The 21,932-nt window shown below is 44.1% G+C and overlaps 1 protein-coding gene across 1 annotated transcript in view; it reads left to right on the top strand.

Moving 5' to 3' along the window:
• The first annotated feature begins 2,229 nt into the window (after window positions 1-2,229).
• Window positions 2,230-21,932, top strand: part of pax4 (paired box 4) — a 48,428-nt gene continuing 28,725 nt past the window's right edge. Inside the window, exons 1-5 of the mRNA XM_060903504.1 lie at window positions 2,230-2,368; window positions 2,515-2,580; window positions 20,119-20,249; window positions 20,845-21,060; window positions 21,455-21,524. Coding sequence (XP_060759487.1) covers window positions 2,230-2,368; window positions 2,515-2,580; window positions 20,119-20,249; window positions 20,845-21,060; window positions 21,455-21,524 — 622 coding nt within the window. The remainder of the gene's footprint in view (window positions 2,369-2,514; window positions 2,581-20,118; window positions 20,250-20,844; window positions 21,061-21,454; window positions 21,525-21,932) is intronic.

The raw sequence follows: 21,932 nt of genomic DNA, 5'->3' as shown, positions 1-21,932 counted from the left end.
GCCTCCGAGGTAGGCACTGGGGTGGTGCTGTCCCAGCGCATAGGTGACCCAACTACATCCAATCGCCTTCTACTCCCACAAAATGGCCCCTGCCGAACGTAATTACAGTATCGGATAGAGATACTGTAGGGATAAAGAATTGCTGGCCATGAAACTAGCTTTCGAAGAATGGCACCATTGGCTAGAGGGAGCTACGCATCCCTTCCTCGAGTTAACAGATCATACAAATCTAGAATATTTACAGTCAGCTAAATGGCTCAACCCCCGTCAGGCTCGGTGGTCTCTATTCTTTTCCCAGTTTGATTTTTCCATCTCTTATCGCCCCAGATCCTGTAATACTAAAGCAGATGCTCTGTCTCGCATATATCCCAGTCCCGAATCGTCCCCGGAGGCAGTCAATGTATTACCCCCATCAGTTGTAGTCGCCCCCATTAGATGGGAAATAGATGAAGAGATCGACTGAGAACTATCTGTCACTCCTGCCCCTGAATCTTGCCCCATAGGAAGTAAATATGTACCCACTCAATGCAGGGATAAGCTGATTACATGGGCCTACTCCTCTCTGTCGTCCGGCCATCCAGGAAAGACACGTACTCACCAGTTATTGTCTGGCAGATATTGGTGGGAGAATATGCTATCAGATATCCATAGGTTTGTCTCCTCTTGCACCATCTGTTCTAAATGCAAAACACCCAAAACTCTCCCTGCTGGTAAACTCATGCCCTTGCCTGTCCCTTCCCATCCATGGTCACATGTAGCAGTAGACTTTGTCACTGACCTGCCCCCCTCACAGAATTATACGGTCATTCTGACTGTCAAGTTATCTTAGGTTTTACTCAGTTCTTGCCCAGACTTGAAAAGAGCCTGGTCTGAAGGACGCAAAGGGACAACTCAAATCTTCCTTTACTTGTAGTTTATTGAGGTTTTCAGTTTTGTTTTCCAGGTAGATTTAGCAGATGATCAGTAGATAGTTGATAGATAGTGGCTTTAGATAGGTAGTAGTTAGCTTAGGTTGAACTTAGGTTGATAATATTTAAAGTAAACAAAAGAATACATTGCATTACTTTAAACTTGAACTAAACACATCATAGCTATTACTGTAAGCACTGTAGTTCAATAAGCAAACAAAGCAACTGAGTTTAAGAAGACAACTTCTTCCATGCAAAATTAGAATATCATATATCCAGTTTACATATATGCAGCATACACTATTACTATATACTATTTCATTTAAACATAAGCATTAGGTGATTCCCTACAAACACAAACCATGTCTTTACCCTTTCATACAATATAAATTGAGCCACTACTTGATGTAACGTTGCATTCAGACAATTCAAATTGCATCAACATCAAACTAAACATTTTAGTCCCATAAATAGGCAAGCAACTGAATCTCATTAGACAGGCTGCAAGTCTGAATTAACATGATTAAATACTGAAACAATCACAATTTTTACATTTCAAACTTAATTTTAACATTTAAATTAATATTACAAATGTCCATTTCCCTACAAGTTGCTTCTTGACCGTGAGCTGAGTAATCTTCTGTGTTTTCGCTGTGTTCACAAACTTTTTCCCCCATGCAGGTGTGCAGGTGCAGGCTGCTACAGGAAGTTCAAGGTGATCTCTGGCTACTAACACACACTGATTCTCTCTCTGCCCCCTGTAGGTTTGGAGGTTTGAAGCTGAGACGCGAGTGAATGTTTTTGAATGATTCCATGAATTGAAGTTTAAGTGAATGAGTTTTCAGTTTGTTTTCAATGTGCTTTGAGTTGACGCGACGCTGACCATTGTTGATAGGTTCTCACATGGAGTTAGATTTATTCCCTTTGTTAGCCATTAGCCTTTCAGACAGCTGAAACCCTTTTTAATTTTGTGTTCCATATGTTTGGTATCCCAGAGGATATAGTGTCTGATCGAGGGCCCCAATTCACCTCGCAAGTATGGTCTGCTTTCTTTGAGAGGCTGGGAGTTAACGTCAGCCTCACCTCCAGTTACCATCCCCAGACTAATGGTCAATGTGAGAGGGTTAACCAAGAACTGAGAAAGTTTTTGAGACTGTACTGTCATGAGAACCAAGCCGACTGGTCCAACTATTTGACCTGGGCCGAAATGGCCCAAAACTCATTAATTAGCTCTGCTACGGGTCTCACACCTGTTCAGTGCATGCTGGGTTACCAACCCCCCTTAATGGCATGGTCTGCAACGCCCTCTGACAACCCGACCATGGACAGTTGGATGCAACGGAGCGAGCAGGTCTGGGAACAGACCCACCAGCAGATCGAGGACGCCCTCCGCCGACACAAGAGGACACCCCTACCTACCTCCCTGGGGACCGAGTGTGGCTGTCGACCTGGGACTTCAGGTTTCCTGAGGGAGGTAGAAAATTATTACCCAAATACATAGGTCTGTTTAAAATTCTCCAGCAAATTAATTAAGTTTCGTACAAATTGGATCTGCCTGGGCATTACCGTGTTTTGAATTCTTTTCATGTATCTCTCTTAAAACCAGTTGTCTCAGGTCCGTTGGACAAGGCCACACCCGATGTCATGCCCCCACCTACGGTGGATGTAGAAGGTACCCCGGTGTATACTGTCCACTGGTTGCTGGATTCCAGAAGAAGAGGCGGGGCTCTGCAGTACCTTGTGGACTGGGAGGGCTATGGTCCCGAGGAACTTAGCTGGGTTCCTGTAAGAGATATCCTGGATCCAGGGCTGGTGGAGGAGTTCCATCAGCGTCATCCAGAGAAGCCTGCACCTTGGCCTAGGGGCTGTCCCAGGCACCATGGATCCAGCCCTCCCAATTTCGTATTGATTATAAAATACTACTATTGACCTTTAAAGCACTAAATGGTCTCGCACCACAGTACCTGAGTGAACTTCTGCTCCTCTATGACCCGCCACGCCTACTTAGATCAAAAGGTGCAGGCTATCTGCAGGTGCCTCGTATAGTGAAGACTACATCAGGGGGCAGAGCCTTTTCTTACAAAGCCCCACAGTTATGGAACAGCCTTCCAAGTAATGTTTGGGAATCAGACACAGTCTCAGTGTTTAAGTCTAGCCTGAAAACATATCTGTTTAGTCAAGCCTTTTGTTAATGGTGTTTATGAGGTAAAGGTGTAGATCTGGAGGGTCCTCAGACATAGAGTGTTTTGGTAAACTGGGATGTATGGATGCTGTCAGTCCCCACTTGCTTGCTCACTCAAGTTTGTTGACAGTGTAGTGGCTGGCTGCTTTATGTCCTGGGGCTCCCTCATGCCTGTGTTACCTTCTGGCTCTCCCCTTTTAGTTATGCTGTCATAGTTAGTTGCTGGAGTCCCTGCTTGTACTCGGTGCAATATGTATACTGTTCCTACTTATTCAGGTGACATTGGGCATACCTAACAACCTGTGTTTTCTCTCCCTCTCTCTCTCTCCCCCCCCCCAAGTCTGTCCCTCTGAGTTACATGGAGTCAACAGGAAATCTTTTGGTGGAGAGTGTGGATACCTCAACTGGCTCTCGTAACCTCCAGGGAATTGGACATCAGACATTCTGTCGCATGTCCCAGACCCAGTGAAATGTAACTGAATTGTCTTGGCCAGCCCTAAGGGTCCCATCTGCATCCCATCATTGCTGAGGAGTGTGCTCCCATCACCCAAAGCTAGTCAGGACTGAAGGAAAGATGGATGGCACTAAATACAGGGCGGTTCTGGAAGAAAATCTGTTTGAGTCGGTCAGAGGTTTGAGACTGGGATGAAGGTTCACATTCCAGCAGGACAATGACCCTAAATGTACTGCTAAAGCTACACTGTAATGGTTTAAAGGGAAACATTTAAATGTCTTAGAATGGCCTAATCAAAACCCAGACCTGAATCCAACTGAGAATCTGTGGCATAAGTTGAAGATTGCTGTACACCAACATAACCCATCTAACTTGAAAGAGTTGGAGCAGTTTTGCCTTGAGGAATGGTCAAAAATCCCAGTGGCTAGATGTGCTAAGCTAATAAACACAGAAAAAATGGAAAGAATATGGCACCACTACAAAATTGACAAGAGAAGACCACCCACCACCTTGCACAGTGGTGTAGTGGTTAGCACAGTTGCCTCACACACAAGAAGGTTCTGGGTTTGAACCCAGTGGCAGGCGAGGGCCTTTCTATGTGGAGTTTGCATGTTCTCCCCATGTCTGTGTGGGTTTCCTCTGGATGCTCTGTGTTAGGACTGGGGACTGTCTTGGCCTCTAGAGGCTGCTGTTATTGCTTTATCTTGTCATGTTTGTTTTGGCCTCTAGAGGCCGCCACCGCTTCTGTGTTTTGTGTTTGTGTTGATTGCCTGTTTCCATGTGCCTTTTACCCCCACCTGTTCTTTATTTCCTGCCCCACCCAGTTTCTTAATTTTCCTGTGTATAAATACTTCCTCAGTTTGGTCCCTAGTCATGGAGTCTTTGTGCTGTTATGTTATCACTGGAGACCTCTGTTCTGTGTTCCTTGCCTTTGTCTTTGTGGTCTTTTGTACTTTGCTTTCTTGTGGACTTTTTGGACTTTGTATTTACCATTTTGGATCTTCTGAGCATTTGGATTTTTGCCTTTTCTTTTCTTATTTTTTGGCTTTTTGTTTTGACTTTGAACTTTTGGATTTTTTATTTTTTCCCGTATATCTTCTGAGCGTTTGGATTATACTTTTTTTGCCTTGGATTTTTTGCATTGTAAATAAACTGTTTTTTCTACTCTACTTTCACCTCACTCCTCTGCACTTGAGTCATTCCCCTGGTGGCCTAGTGGGGGTTTGCTGGATTACTACACCAGCAACCCGGGTTCGATTCCCAACAAAACCCTAACAGAAAGACTTCGTCATGACCGACTCAGCAGAGGCTGCTTCAACTGTCTACCCAGTCAACCTTCAGGGAATTATGGCAGCTTTGGCATGCTTCGGAACAACCATGGACACTCATGGACGAACACTTGCAAGCCAACATGAGGCCCTTGCTTGCCACGAGGTACTGCTTCAGCAAATTGGGAAAGCCCTGGCACAGTTGACTCCTATGCCTGCATTGCCTCCTCCTGACCTTCCCCCTGTTCCTGCTCCACCATCTGTTCCTGCTTCAGTGCCTTCTGCCATGCTGTCTACGTCACCTCGTGAACCCTGCCTTCCTGCACCACAGAGGTATGGTGGCAAGCACGGGGAGTGCCGGGAGTTCCTTACCCAGTGCCAACTCACCTTTGAGCTCCAGCCTTCAACCTACACTACGGATTGCCGCAAGATCGCATATGTGATAACCTTGTTAGCTGATAAGGCACGAGCTTGGCCAACAGCTGTCTGGCAGAGACAGGGACCCGAGTGCTCTGACTTCAAGCTGTTTACAGAGGAGATGCTTTGGGTCTTCGATCAGGCAGACATCAGTAAAGATACAGCCAGGAAGCTCATGTCCATCCGGCAGGAAGGAAGCGTTGCAGACTACGCCATCTCGTTCCGGATGCTCGCAGCAGTCAGTGGATGGAACGAGACTGCCCTGGTTTCAGCCTTCCACCATGGTCTGTCTGGCCTCTATCGGATGCCCAAGTGACCTCGAAACACTGATTTCATATGCCATTCATCTTGACAACAGGATTAGAGAGCGCCGCCAAGTCCTGAGCCTCCCCGGCCTCACTGCCTCAACATGGAACCCGTCTACCTCCTCCAGTGACTGTCTGGAGCCCATGCAAGTTGGTCGTACTCATCTCTCCGCATCTGAGAGGGAACTCAGAAGGAGGGACAAGTGCTGCATCTACTGTGGCAAGCCTGGCCATTTCCAAGCATCATGTCCCAAGCTCTCGGGAAAAGGACCGCCCCGTCCAGCTGAGGGAGGGTTGTGATGGGGCCTACCCTCTCTCCCAAACTCCCTGGCCAAGGAGTCTACATCCCGGTCTCCATCTCCTGGGGTAAGTCCGTCCACTCTTGCCAGGCCTTGTTAGACTCCTGGGTGGCGGGAAACTTTATGGATGTCTACTTTGCCCGAAGAATCAATGTCCCTACTGCACCTCTTGAAGTCCTGCTGTCTGTGTCTGCTCTGGATGGCCAAGCTTTAGGTGATGGAAGAGTCACCCAAGTAACTTCTCCAGTCTTTCTCCAGTCTCAAGGTCACAAAGAAGAAATATCCCTGCACCTGATTCATTCACCAGAGTTCCCAGTTATTCTAGGCCTTCCTTGGCTTACCCACCACAACCCTCGCATAGACTGGGTAACAAGCCAGGTTGTGGAATGGGGTCCTGCATGCTATGCCTCTTGTCTGCTCTCTAGCTCTCCTGTGTCTCCTGCCGAGCCTCCTGATCTCACTGAGTTATCTCAAGTTCCCACAGAGTACTGGGATCTGAAAGAAGTTTTTAGCAAGAGCAGGGCTGCCGTTCTTCCTCCGCACCATGCCTACGACTGTGCCATCGACTTGCTCCCTGGGACTACCCCTCCTCGTGGCAGACTGTTTTCCTTCTCTCAGCCAGAATGCAAGGCCATGGAGGAGTACATCAAGGACGCCCTGGCCTCTGGGTTCATTCGACCCTCCACCTCACCCGCTGGTGCTGGCTTCTTCTTTGTTGGCAAGAAGGATGGGGGGCTCCGGCCATGTATTGATTACAGAGGCCTTAACAAGATCACTGTGCGCAACCGCTATCCCCTTCCACTGATGTCCACAGCGTTCGACCTGCTCCAAGGCGCCACTGTCTTCACCAAGTTGGACTTATGGAACGCATACCACCTCATCCGTATCCGACAGGGAGACGAGTGGAAGACTGCCTTTAACACCCCGTCAGGGCACTATGAGTTTCAAGTTATGCCCTTCGGACTCACCAACACACCAGCAGTTTTTCAGGCCCTTATCAATGACGTCTTGAGGGACATGATTAACCAGTACGTTTTCGTCTACCTCAACAACATCTTGATATTTTCCAAGACCTTACAGGAGCACCGCCACCATGTCCGCCAAGTCCTCCAGAGGCTACTACAGAACAATCTGTTTGCTAAGGCCCAGAAATGCAAGTTTCATGTCCCCGAGGTCTCCTTCCTGGGTTTTATTGTATGGACGGGACAACTCCAAATGGACCCAGCCAAGACCGTGGCCGTCCGGGACTGGCCTACTCCCAAGTCCGTTAAAGAAGCTCAACGGTTCTTAGGATTCGCTAACTTCTACCGCAAGTTTGTCAGGAACTTCAGTTCTGTAGCAGCACCCATATCAGACCTCACCAAAAAGACTGGTGGATCTTATGTCTGGTCTCCTCAGGCGGAAAAGGCGTTCAAGGACCTCAAGCACCGCTTTTGCACGGCACCCATTCTGGTCCTCCCGGACACTTCCCAACCGTTCATCGTGGAGGTGGATGCCTCAGACAGTGGTGTCGGTGCGGTTCTCTCTCAATGCTCAGAAGGAAAGCTGCACCCCTGCGCATACTTCTCCCACCACCTGAGCCCTGCGGAGTCCCGGTATGATGTGGGGGATCGAGAACTGCTAGCGGTTAAACTGGCCCTTGAGGAGTGGAGGCACTGGCTGGAGGGAGCGCAACATCCATTCCTGGTTTGGATGGACCACAAGAACCTGGAGTACCTCCAGCAAGCCAAGAGACTGAACCCACGACACGCTAGGTGGGCCTTGTTTTTCAGTTGATTCGACTTCACCCTATCGTACCGCCCCGGCTCTAAGAACACCAAACCTGACGTGCTTTCCAGGCTGTTCTCTGCCACCAACAGGGAGAGTGAAGTTGGGCCTATTATCCCTGTGTCCCGGATTGTGGCCCCTGTCCGCTGGGGTGTCGAGGAGGTCGTCCGACGAGCTCAATGCCAGGACCCCGGTCCTGGGACGGGGCCACTGGGCCTCTTGTACGTCCCTCGTCAAGCCCGGGCCAAGGTTCTCCAGTGGGGTCACTCATCCCCTCTCACCGCCCACCCGGGAGCTCAGAGGACTCTGGACTTCTTGAAAAGACGCTTCTGGTGGCCGAGCATGGAGAAGGAAGTGAGGTCATTCGTCCTGTCCTGTGATGTGTGCACCAGAACCAAGAACCCACGACAGCATCCCCAGGGCCTCCTGCATCCTCTGCCTATTCCCCGGTGTCCCTGGTCCCATGTGGCGGTTGACTTCATCACGGGCCTTCCAGACTCTCAAGGTAACACTGTCATTTTGGTCATAGTTGACAGATTCTCTAAGGCCTGCCGCTTCATACCACTGTGCAAGCTCCCTTCTGCCCTTGAAGCCAGGGCTTTGAACCAGAATTTTTTTCCTATTGGTTCGTTCCGAACAGAAACGGAATTTTAATGTTTCCGGTTTTGGGTTCCACCATTAAATAGACATTCCCGAACTGGTTAGAACAAAAAAATTTCATTCCCGGAACAGTTAATTACGTTCCCTGTCAGCTGTTTAACAAATGGCTATAAAATTATGTCTCTGTCTCATCCAGCTTAAGCCAAATGTAGGCTAATTCTATTACAACCTTCATTAAATAAGACAAGAAATAATTCAAAACAATTATTATTTCAAATGTTGGCGATTTGGATTCTCAGTATGTCTTCCCATCTACATAAACAGAAAAAGTGCCAAAAATAAAATAATTCGTTTAGTGTGTTACCAAAGGCTAGTCAGGCCCTATGCACTGATAGGCTAACAGAGGTTAACGTCATTTAATGTTCGCGAGCCTCTCATTAACGTGGACAAATATATTGATATCGTGTTTGAAATTGACGTTTTTGAATAACGATAGACTGCAATATTTACCTCTTATTTAAGATGTGGAGACGTGATAGTAGTCCACCCTCCCGCTCTCTCCATTCAGTCAGCAAACGTCACACAGGAAGTGAACCCCAGCGGGTCATAGAAACTTGCGCAGGAGAAGAATGACTTTTTTATTTGTAGGCTACGGAAACTTTGAGGAATTAAATAAAAAACGGTATTAACTGGTTACCATTATTTTTAATAAGCGTTTCTGTTCTGGAACATAAAAAATAATAAAGTTTCTGGTTTCATTTCTGTTCCATGTGAAATAGAAAAAGTTCCCGGTTTTCATTTTCGTTCCTTGAACCGGTTCAAAGCCCTGCTTGAAACAGCTGAACTTATATTTACTCATGTCTTCCGAGTCTTTGGTCTCCCACAGGACATCGTCTCAGACCGGGGGCCTCAGTTCTCCTCCCGAGTGTGGCGCGGGTTCTGCAAGCTCATCAGGGCCACTGCCAGCCTCTCCTCTGGGTTCCACCCCCAGTCCAATGGCGAGATGGAGAGGCTCAACCAGGACCTGGAAACCACCCTGTGAGGCCTGGTGATGGATAACCCGACATCATGGAGCACCTGGCTGCCATGGGCGGAGTACGCCCACAACACCCTGCAGTCATCGGCCACCAGGTTGTCGCCATTCCAGTGCCAATTCGGGTTTCAGCCACCTCTGTTTCCGGACCAGGAGGAGGATGCTGGGGTGCCCTCGGTCAACCAGTACATGAGACGGTGTCGCAAGACCTGGAACAAGGTCAGGAGGACCCTCATCCAGACTTCCAGGGCCAACCAGACTCAGGCCAACCGCCATAGAAGGCCTGTCCACGTTTTCCACCCTGGGCAGCGGGTTTGGCTGTCTGCCAAGGACCTTCCACTGCAGGTGGAGAACCACAAGCTTGCTCCTCGCTACATTGGCCCCTTCAAGGTTGTGCGCAGGGTGAATCCTGTCGCCTACCAGCTCCAGTTGCCCCAGACTCTAAGGATCAACCCCACATTCCATGTTTCCCTGTTGCGGCCCATACTGTCATCCACGTATGCCCCTGCCCCTAGGAATCCCCCGCCCCCCTGCATCTTCCAGGGTCAGACTGTGTTCACTGTGTGCCGCCTGCTTGACTCCCACCGGGTCCGCGGTGGGCTCCAATATCTAGTGAACTGGGAGGGCTATGGCCCTGAGGAGCTCTGCTGGGTTCCCGCTCAGGACGTGTTAGACAAGGAACTGTGTCGGGACTTCCATTTGGCCCATCCGGATCGCCCTGGGAACGTCAGGAGATGCTCCTTGGGGGGGGGTCCTGTTAGGACTGGGGACTGTCTTGGCCTCTAGAGGCCACTGTTATTGCTTTATCTTGTCATGTTTGTTTTGGCCTCTAGAGGCCGCCACCGCTTCTGTGTTTTGTGTTTGTGTTGATTGCCTGTTTCCATGTGCCTTTTACCCCCACCTGTTCTTTATTTCCTGCCCCGCCCAGTTTCTTAATTTCCCTGTGTATAAATACTTTCTCAGTTTGGTCCCTAGTCACGGAGTCTTTGTGCTGTTATGTTATCACTAGAGACCTCTGTTCCGTGTTCCTTGCCGTTGTCTTTGTGGTCTTTTGTACTTTGCTTTCTTGTGGACTTTTTGGACTTTGTATTTACCATTTTGGATCTTCTGAGCGTTTGGATTTTTGCCTTTTCTTTTCTTATTTTTTGGCTTTTTGTTTTGACTTTGAACTTTTGGATTTTTTATTTTTTCCCATATATCTTCTGAGCGTTTGGATTATACTTTTTTTTTTGCCTTGGATTTTTTGCATTGTAAATAAACTGTTTTTTCTACTCTACTTTCACCTCACTCCTCTGCACTTGAGTCATTCCCCTGGTGGCCTAGTGGGGGTTTGCTGGGTTACTACACCAGTGACCTGGGTTTCATTCCTAGCAAAACCCTAACACTCTGGTTTCCCCCACAATCCAAAGACATGCAGTTAGGTTGATGTGGGGCAGCCTTGGACTGAGTTGCCCTTGAGCAAGGTACCTGACCCCAGACCGCTCCCTGGGCACTTTGGTGTGGCTGCCCACTGCTCTGAGTGTGTGTGTTCACTGCTTCAGATGGGTTAAATGCAGAGGATGAATTTCACTGTGCTTGAAGTGTGCATGTGATGAATAAAGGTTTCTTTCTTTTTTTTCTACCCCAAGAGACTTGCAGCTGTAATTGTGGATCTACAAAGTATTGGCTTTAGGGAGGGTGAATACCTATGCACACACCAGATTCCTGTTTTTTCATCTTCATTATTGTTTGTGTCACAATAAAACAACAATTTTCACCTTTAAAGTGGTAGGCATGGTGTAAATTAAATGGTGTTAACCCCACAAAAATCCATTTTAATTCCAGTTTGTAATGCAACAAAACAGGACAAACACCAAGGGGGATGAATACTTTTGCAAGACTCTATGTGTGTGTATATAAGCACTGTTGCCTCACAGCAAGAAGGTTCTGGGTTCGAGCCCAGGGCCCTATGGGGTCCTTTCTGTGTGGAGTTTGCACATTCTCCCCATGTCTGCGTGGGTTTCCTCCAGGTGCTCCGGTTTCCCCCACAGTCCAAAGACATGCAGGTTAGGCTAATTGGTGGCTCTAAATTGACTGGAGGTGTGAGTGTGAATGGTTATTCGTCTCTGTGTGTCAGCTCTGCAACTTGCCCTGGGTGTACCCCGCCTTTCACCCATAGTTAGCTGGGATAGGCTCCAGCTTGCCTGCAACCCTGTAGAACAGGATAAAGCGGCTAGAGATAATGAGATGAGATGATATATATGGATGGAACATGTAGTATTAAACAATAATAAATATCATCACCACAGCAATAATAATGATGGAATTGGCATACATTCCATATTTATTATCAAATATAGTTGAATTATTTTATAATAATATGATCATTGTTTCTGTTTGTTTTTCCTCATCTCTTGTCAGTATGTTTTCCAAAAAGAAATCAGTTCCCTGCAAAAATCAGGGTTTGGATTAATTAAGGAAATAATCCACCTTTAGTTATATGCAGTCGATACTAAATCCATGCTATAAGAGCCAACATCAGCTTGTCTTAACTAATTAATTACAGATTAATCATTCTTATAATCACTCACCAGCAAGTAACAAGAATGGAGGCAATAAATTCAATCTGGGCAAGAGTTCAGCCATGATCAGTGTGAATCATCAAATACAGACATTCCCAATGTTTTGTGTGTGTGTGTGTGTGTGTGTGTGTGTGAAAATACCTCTATTCTGCATTCTATTTTTTTATTTTATACAATTTCATTACAAATGATATTACTGACAACAGCTTGAGTGCAAAGTAGAATCTTTAAAATAGTTACATGATTTTCAGTTTTAGTTCCGGGCGGCACGGTGGTGTAGTGGTTAGCGCTGTCACCTCACAGCAAGAAGGTCCGGGTTCGAGCCCCGTAGCCGGCGAGGGCCTTTCTGTGCGGAGTTTGCATGTTCTCCCCGTGTCCGCGTGGGTTTCCTCCGGGTGCTCCGGTTTCCCCCACAGTCCAAAGACATGCAGGTTAGGTTAACTGGTGACTGTGAGTGTGAATGGTTGTCTGTGTCTATGTGTCAGCCCTGTGATGACCTGGCGACTTGTCCAGGGTGTACCCCGCCTTTCGCCCGTAGTCAGCTGGGATAGGCTCCAGCTTGCCTGCGACCCTGTAGAACAGGATAAAGCGGCTAGAGATGATGAGATGAGTATTTGTTCCGCCCCTTTATAGCTTTAATGACAGTGTGAACTCGAGCTGCATGATTCCACAAGTGTGTTATGATGTTATGATTTTAAATCAAATCCATCAGTGTGTCGTCTGATCACACGTTTCAGCAGGAGAGATTAGATACGAGGAAAATCTTATCTTTAATACAAAGCAGTTTATATGATCAGTATCACACATTTGCTCGCGTTTACATAGGGAACTAGAAATATAGTGCAGAATCCTAAATATGATAGTAATATGTTTTTCCTTGCTTGTTTGCTTGCTTCAAGGCTGTTTCAATTAAAGGAAGCCGTCGCATCAAATATCCAGACTAATCCATTTTTACGCTGAGGGAATTTGTTACTGTGGGACAACGTTCAATTTTGGTTGAAAAAAAATGAAAGATCTTCCTTTGTTTATTGTTTTCGGCTCCAACACAATCAGACTCTGCACGCAGAGAGCTGAGAGCTGTGCTGTAAAACAGCTGGAGCCAACAAAAGCGCACGCACACAAAACAGCTGGAGCCAAAAATGCTCCAGAGAAACTGTTTGTTTCAAAAATGAAGTGTTTCTGTTCAGTCACTTGGTTTGTGTTTATTGTTATGAGTCGACTAATATATTATTATTATTATTATTATTATTATCTTAATAACAAGGAAAGAACTCCAATGTCCTTGTTATTCATCTGGAGGAATGAAGACTGCAAACGCGCACAGTGTTGGTTCAGGGACATCACCGTGATGTAGAGATAAGTTGAAGAAGTCACAAAATATTGTGGTAGAGCTATTATTAAATATTAGTTTATCACAATGTTTCCTCTTAGTCTTTGCAGTTGTGGCATAGTGGCTCGGGATTAGCTAAACTGTATAAATTATGTTAAAAAATAATATCGCCGAACCATATAAACTCCATCATATGCTCCTGGTTTTGTTTTTGTTTTTTCTTATCCACATATGATTCATTTAAGAGCAACCATGTGCTCATTTAAAAATGTGAAATTTTGCTTTAAGACTTATTAGGTTTGCACTTTACTTTTCTTATGTTTTCTTATGTTGATACCATAAGTACATTTCGAAAACGTTAGCCTTGTGTAGACCTATGATGAGAATGTATTGATGTTTAGCTCTATGTGTGTTTATAGGACTACATTTAAAACGTGTCTATAATATTGTGACAATTAGTTTTACCTAACAGTGTTTGTATGGAATGCAATTCTACTTTATTGAGACAGAAAAGCAGAAAAAAAATAATTAATATTTAAAGCATACATCCCTGCAGACATCTGATAAACAGTTTCAGTATGGGATTTATATAAATTCAAACTCGTTAACAACTATAACATCTATAATAATATTTTGTATGAAACTTGAGACTGTACCTCGTGTTTCAGATGCATGCAGTATTCAACACTTTATGAAACATCATCCAAAGGTAATGACTCAGACGCCTTCAAGAAGAGCAAGCGCTCTTTATATCTAACACCTTCCAGCTTTATGTGTGTGAATAAAGTGTGCTTGATATTCTGATGATTCATTAGACTATAATTAGACGTTGAGTTAATGGCTTTGCTATCTGAAACGTGTCGTTCTTGAGAAAGCATCCATGAATGCGGAAGATGCTCGTGCGCATTTGGGTAGCTCTCTGTGCCCGTTTACGCAAAGGAAATGCAATGGTTTTAGGGCAGTTACTAACCCCCTGGAGTTAAAAACAAATTCCTTAAGCATAATATAATATAACATTTCTGATTTTGGAACAAATAGAGATCTTTGTTCTTGACAAGACCGCATCGTTTTCAGTGATCCAAACCGAATTGCGCAATTAGAAACTCTTCGTGCTTTTAGCTCCCTGCAGTTTTTATAAACTTCTTTGTTAAAATACTCAATACAGTAAGCAATCTCTGTGGAAGCTGGTTAACGTAACACAGTATATTTAATTACTTTGTGTTTTCTTCTCGTCGTCAAGGACATTCTGGCGTTCAGAATAGTTTCCCTTTGCCATATAATCTAAAGTGTTCAGACTGACACATATTACACTGCTGGATGCTGGGGTTAATATGTAATTTGGGCCATATGGCATTTTAAATTTCTCCCTTTATTTCCAACGTCTTCGCTTTGCTTAGACTGACCTAATGATGCCCAATTAGTCATTAAACTTGACCAAATACGAGGCACGCGTGGCTTCCACCTCGCTAATATTTACTCTCTAAATATTTCCTTTGAAACGTTTACTGCACATTGTATCTGCTGGTTGGACATCTGTGAGCTTTTTATGAATAAAGCCGCAACTGATCCGCATTTGCACCATCCGGCTCTATTTGCTCATCCTTGAAAGAAAATATAATAAAAGAGGCTCTATGATGGACCTGTGATTTATCAAAAGCACTTTGCCATATGGTTGACATCAGAACAGATTTTTCAATGTTTGTTTAAAATGAAGCGTCGCTATAACCTTCATGAGAATGCGCCATGCACACACACACACACACACACACACACACACACACACACACACACACACACACACACACGAGCGTTTTGTGCGAAAGACACGTTCACTCGTGTTCAACACAATGTGAAACTGTAAAACAAACAAACAAACAAACAAATAAACAAACATGGTTTAAATCCGTTTGGAGAATTTGAGACATTTTTTGACATTTTTTTTTTCTCTTAACAGGAGCTGTGTGGTGAAGAGTCCAAGTTTCAAGTGCAGTGTGCGTGTGGGGGTGATATGAACCTGTTATTTGAATTGTATAAATTAACTCATCACTGATCTGTGACTGCTGGGGAAAATGTAATTTAATCCTCTACAGAAGAGCTACACTGCATTCTTTTACCTATTATACATGAAACAGAACATTCTACTGATTCCCTGTGATTATAGACCACTGAAGCCACAGAATGCACCATTGTTTATGCATCTTTACCTATTCATCACATGGATTCATTGCACCTATATAGTTTACATGTTCATGATCGGGGGGGGGGGGGGGGGGGACGTGTAAAATTTGCTAAGAGGTTGTACGTAATGTTTGCGTTTCTGCTCCACCACTTCAATAAGACGCGCTGTAGTGAAGAGGGAGCGCGCTCACAGTGCCAAAGTGAGTAAAAGGAAGCGCGCACACAGTGCCATTAAGGTGAAGAAGAGCCAGTGCGCACACAGTGCCAAGGTGAGGAAGAGGCAGCGCGCACACAGTGCCAAATTGAAGAAGAGGGAGCGCGCACACAGTGCCAACCTGAAGAACAGGGAGCGCGCACACAGTGCCAACCTGAAGAACAGGGAGCGCGCACGCAGTGCCAAGGTGAAGAAGAGTTCAACTCCGCGTTCAGTGTTCAACGAACACGCGCACAACATAGACGTTCTCACAAGAAGAGAAATATTGCCAAGGTAAGAAATTATGCCAGCATTTCTGTAAACAATTTATGTCACTTACATTATGTGTTTAATTTCAATGGCACTAATAAGCGCAAATAAATAAGGCTTGAAATGTATGCATGAATACAGGCAGCTGCATCCATGCGGAAAACAGTCGGGATGTGCGGTATAAATATGACTCAGGCAAACGAAGGTTAGTGACTCGACTTTTCTTATAAATCTGCAACCCCAAATCAGAAAAAGTTGGGATGGTATGTTGGAAATGAAATTAAAACTGAAAACAATGATGTGTAAATAATCTTTGACCTGTATTGCACTCAAAACAATACAATAGCACATTATTTGATGTTTTAATTCGTAAATTTTATTGTTTTTGTTTGTTTTTTTGGGGGGTTGTTTGTTTGTTTTTCAAAATAAACACTTTTTCAATTTTGATTCTTGCAGCGCATTTCAAAAAAGTTGGGACAGAAAAGCATTTACCACTTTATAATGCATAGCTGCCCACCACGGGCAGCTATGCATTATAGAGCTATAGAGGGGGGGGACGGGGGTGAATTCGTCCCACCCAGATTTAAATTCACCTCTTCGGTCCCCCCCACTTATAGGGAGGAAAAAACGTCTATGCTGTCTTTCTTTGCATAAGGCAAACCTCACGGAAAAATCAAAAGACTAATTACCATTCGGTTTATTGAGGTGCACAGCAGTACATACATAGTTGCAACTGCGCAGACTGCACAGGTTGCGAGCTCGAGCTTGGTTGCTATGGTTACCCACAACAAGTTTGACAGGCATATCGGGGACAGCTCCTCCTAGTTCAGGACCCCAACACGGCATGATGAAGGGTGCCAAAAGGCAGAAAACGATTGCATCGTTAAAAAAAAAAAAAGACTGTAAGTAAACTGGGACTTACTTTATCATATCACCTTGCAATTTTTTGATAGTCTGTTCAAAGTAATGTTGTAGTGAAAGTAAAATCGTACGGAGTAGAGAAGCCTTTCTGGTAGCCTCCTTCTTTCGGTGGTAGCCTGTAGATACAGTGCTCAGAAGGCAGTTTTAATGTTTAATCTGGCGTTCCCTGCCATAATTTCAGCGAGCATATTGTTTCATAAGGAAACTTTGAGAAGAGTTGTTGACTGACTGCCGCTCACGCAACACACAGGCATAGTTAGAAAGTCAGGATGCACTGGTTTACACTTTACACACACACACGTAGCCCAGCCTCTCGCTATGTTTAACAGTTGGAACTTAGCGGTTTTAAAACTAGTTTTGCAGTTTTGCAATTTCTGTGCGTGATGATAATGTGTAAACTTTGGATTTCCATAGGCTATGTTAAAATGTTATTATTGTCCTGGCCTGCAGGTAGTTCCTGGTGATGGCAATGAGGGAGGTGAAATAACATGTATACACACTACCGTTCAAAAGTTCGGGGTCACCCAGACAATTTTGTGTTTTCCATGAAAAGTCACACTTTTATTTACCACCATAAGTTGTAAAATGAATAGAAAATATAGTCAAGACATTTTTCTGGCCATTTTGAGCATTTAATCGACCCCACAAATGTGATGCTCCAGAAACTCAATCTGCTCAAAGGAAGGTCAGTTTTATAGCTTCTCTAAAGAGCTAAACTGTTTTCAGCTGTGCTAACATGATTGTATAAGGGTTTTCTAATCATCCATTAGCCTTCTGAGGCAATGAGCAAACACATTGTACCATTAGAACACTGGAGTGATAGTTGCTGGAAATGGGCCTCTATACACCTATATTGCACCAAAAACCAGACATTTGCAGCTAGAATAGTCATTTACCACATTAGCAATGTATAGAGTGTATTTCTGATTAGTTTAAAGTGATCTTCATTGAAAAGAACAGTGCTTTTCTTTCAAAAATAAGGACATTTCAAAGTGACCCCAAACTTTTGAACGGTAGTGTGTGTGTTTATATATATATATACACACACACACACACACATTATATATATATATATATATATATATATATATATATATATATATATATATATATATATATATATATACACAAAATGGAATCATTTGCTGACAGCTCAGTCCCCCCCAGTTCAAAAATCCTATCTGCGCCTCTGCTGCCCACTGCTCTGGGTATGTGTGTGTGCTCATTCCTCACTTGGGTGTGTGCATGCGTGTGTTCACTGCTTCAAATGGGTTAAATGCAGAGGACTAATTTCACTGTGCTTGAGTGTACATGTGACAAATAAAGGCTTCTTCTTCTTCTTCTAAAAGATGTTTAGGGACTGAAGACACCAAGTGATGAAATGTTTCAGGTGTTACTTTGTCTCATTCTTCCTGCAAACAGATCTTAAGGTGTGCAACAGTATGGGGTCATACCACTGTCTTATTTTTCATTTCTAAATTCTCCACACATTTTCTATTGGAGACAGAAGAGACACACCCTCTTCCTCCACAGCCATGCCTTCATAATGTGTGAATGTGGTTTTGTATTGTCTTATTGAAATCTCCCTGGAAAATATGTCATCCTGAAGGCAGCATGTGTTGCTCCAAAATCTCAGTGTACTTTTCTGTATTAAAGCTGCCATCAAAGAAGTGTAAATTATTTTTACCAAGGGCACTGACACAGCCCCATACCATGACACACCCTGGCTTTTGGACTTGTTCCTGGTAACAGTCTGGACAGTCCTTTTCATCTTTGGTCCAGAGCACACGGCATCTATTTCTTCCAAAAACACCTGGAATAGAAGAAGAAGAAACCTTTATTTGTCACATGCACACTTCAAGCACAGTGAAATTCATCCTCTGCATTTAACCCATCTGAAGCAGTGAACACACACACACACACACACACACACACACACACACTCAGAGCAGTGGGCAGCCACACCAGAGCGCCCAGGGAGCAGTCAGGGGTTAGGTACCTTGCTCAAGGGCACCTCAGCCCAAGGCCACCCCACATCAACCTAACTGCATGTCTTTGGATTGTGGGGGAAACCAGAGCACCTGGAGGAAACCCACACAGACATGGGGAGAACATGCAAACTCCACACAGAAAGGCCCTCGCCAGCCGTTGGGTTCAAACCCAGAACCTTCTTGCTGTGAGGCAACCGTGCTAACCACTACACCACCGTGCCGCCCTACTGATTCAATACTGATTCATCTGAACACAATACACATTTCCACTGTGTGATGATCCATCCCAGATCCCTCCCAGCCCAGATAAGTCAATGGCACTTCTGGACACAGTTAACATAAGGCTTCCTTTTTGCACAGTAAAGTTTTAACTGGCATTTGTGGATGTAACTCTGTATTGTAGCTTGACAAAGGTTTGCCAAAGTAATCCCGAGCCCATATGGTTCTATCAGCTATAGATGAATGACGGTTCTTGATGGAGTGCTGTCTGAGGGATCAGAGATCACAGCTTCCGCCCTTTCCCTTTACGCACCTAAATTCCTCCAGATTCCTTGAATCATTTAATGATATTATACACCATAGAAGGTGAAATATTAAATTCTTTCTGTGGGTGGTAAAAGAGAGCAACTGGACTTGCTTGAAGATTCTTGAAGACATTTCACCTCTCATCCTAAAGTCTTCTTCAGTTCTGTCTGACTAGGGAGTATCAGGTATTTATTCTCTCATGGATGAAAGGCAATCCTAAAGTGTCGTTGAGTCATCCTGTTGGTGTGGGTCACTGGGGGCTGGGTGTGAACAGCCTAGAGAGTCATTGGGGTGATCAGTGGGTTGTTGGTTCTCTCTGTCCTCCTGTGAGTCACTGAAAACAGCTGGGTTTTGGTGTGCATTCAGTTGTCTGGGAAGTGTGCCAAGTACTGCATTGTAGGTGGCTGATAAATGGTGTCTTAGACCACCACCTCTGTTCAGTGATGGCCGTTCCAGGTTGACAAACAAAACAGGAGGACAGAGACCTGTCCTGGATGTATATTAAAATATGAAAGGAAGTTGACCAACAAAATATGAAACATCTTGGGTTCATTCTGTCTGTAATGAAAAACATGTCAAAGTACATTTAGAAAATACCATTTTTTTATTATTTGCATTTTCAATACCATCCCAGCTTTTTTTCTGATTTGGAGTTGTAATTTTATATAGGTACAACCAAAACATTCTATACTCAGTGCTACTTATGTTAATGTAGCTTAGTTTTCTCCTTTGTGTTTTTGATTTAAGTGACAAATAAAATTACTTTGTTAAATTCAAACATAATGAGGTATTGCGAATTAATTAATATTTGTGCTTTTAATGAGCATTGTATGTTAATGTGTATTTGTTTCTGCCTGGGTTTATGTGAACACCACAGTTGATGATTCAGGTTTGGGGGATTTTTTTCCCCCCCCAGAAGAAGGCAGCTTGAATCAGCTTGGAGGACGGTTTGTGAATGGCCGTCCCCTGCCTGCACATAAGAGGAAGCTGATAATAGAGCTGGCATCAGAGGGTGTGCGCCCATGTGACATCTCTAGGATTCTCAAGGTAGCAGGACCACTCACAGATCAAATATGTTACTTATTCTCAAAGGAAAAAACCTAGTTGTGCATTAAGATAGTGGTTTTGAATAAACTCCTACAGTGCACATTAAATAGAGCTTGGGATTTGTGCTCCATAGTCACTAGTGGGGACATCTGAATATTTCAGATCTTACCTAAGTAAGATAATCATTAATTAGCAATCACTTTATACAGTTCTGGAAAATGGCAAGTGAGTTGAAGCAGGGAAAATGTAAAAAAGTGAAGTACATGGATCCTCTGAAACTGAAAGCCTGTATGTGTTTATTCCACAGCAGGGTTTCTGCATTGAAAATGCACCTACCTGTACACTCAAAAAAATAAAACATTGAATTTACTTAACCGAGTTATGGCAACCGGGCCCACAAAACTGTGTTAATTTAGATGTATTGAATACAGTTATGTTTTGAATAACTCAACATAACTGTATTCAATACATCTAAATTAACACAGTTTCGTGGGACTGGTTGCCATAACTCGGTTAAGTAAATCCAATGTTTTTTGTTTTTTTTTTTGAGTGTAGGAATGATTATAAAATATCAAAATGGCAATGTATTGTGCAGGTGTCAAGTGGATGCATCAGTAAGATCTTACGCTGGTACCGATGCACTGGACTCTGGGTTCCCAAAACCACTGGTGGCAGCAGACCAAGACTCCTTACACCTGATGTGATCTCTGCTATAGCACAGTACAAGCGTACCAGTCCAACACTTACTGCATGGGAGATCCGTGAAAAGCTTTCATTAGAGCAAGTGTGCAGAGCTGACAAAGTTCCTAGTGTGAGGCCAGTTCTTATGATGCTTTTCTATAAACCTAATGCAAAATGTATGGATTGACTGATGAGCACAGTAAGATCACCATGCTGAAAAAGCACAGTGGTGTTCATTTAAGTCCAGCTTTAATTCAGCACTGGTGATTTTACTGTCTGGTATATACAAACCATATCTTATGGAAATTTTGTAGGAATTTAATTATCAGGAACAATTTGTATTTTAATTGTATACATTAAAATGAATTAGGGCTGCACATGCTAACTCATCATCTAATGTGATCCATTTATTTTACTTGACATTTAATCTTAAAAAAAAAACAGAAACTTCAATGTTGAAAGAATTTTGATGTAACTGAGAAAATCTGAATTTCTGAATTGCTTACTCTTCCATACTCATCCAGGTGTCTTCGATTAACCGCATTCTGAAGAAGATACAAGATGACTGGCACACAGAAAAACCCATATATGAAGGTAATAAATTAAGGACAATATGCAGACCTGCAGATAATGACAATAACCATTTCAACTCATCAGTTTATGAGTATATTTTTATTCTAGGCGGCATGGTGGTGTAGTGGTTAGCACTGTTGCCTTACAGCAAGAATGTCCTGGGTTTGAGCCCAGCAGCCAACGAGGGCCTTTCTGTGTGGAGTTTGCATGTTCTCCCTGTGTCTGCATGCATTTCCTCTGGGTGCTCTGGTTTCCCCCACAGTCCAAAGGTATGCAGGTTAGGCTAATTGGTGGCTCTAAATTTACCATAGGTGTGAGTGTGAATGGTTGTTTGTCTCTATGGCTACGTTTACATTACGTCGAATCAGCGGATCATCAGATTAACGTTCTTAAAACGATTCGCGTTGACACTAAAACCGTTAGCCGTGC

The sequence above is a fragment of the Neoarius graeffei genome, chromosome 21 (assembly GCF_027579695.1).
Source record: "Neoarius graeffei isolate fNeoGra1 chromosome 21, fNeoGra1.pri, whole genome shotgun sequence".
In the NCBI taxonomy this organism is placed as follows: domain Eukaryota; kingdom Metazoa; phylum Chordata; class Actinopteri; order Siluriformes; family Ariidae; genus Neoarius; species Neoarius graeffei.
This window is presented reverse-complemented; position numbering and strand designations above follow the sequence as displayed.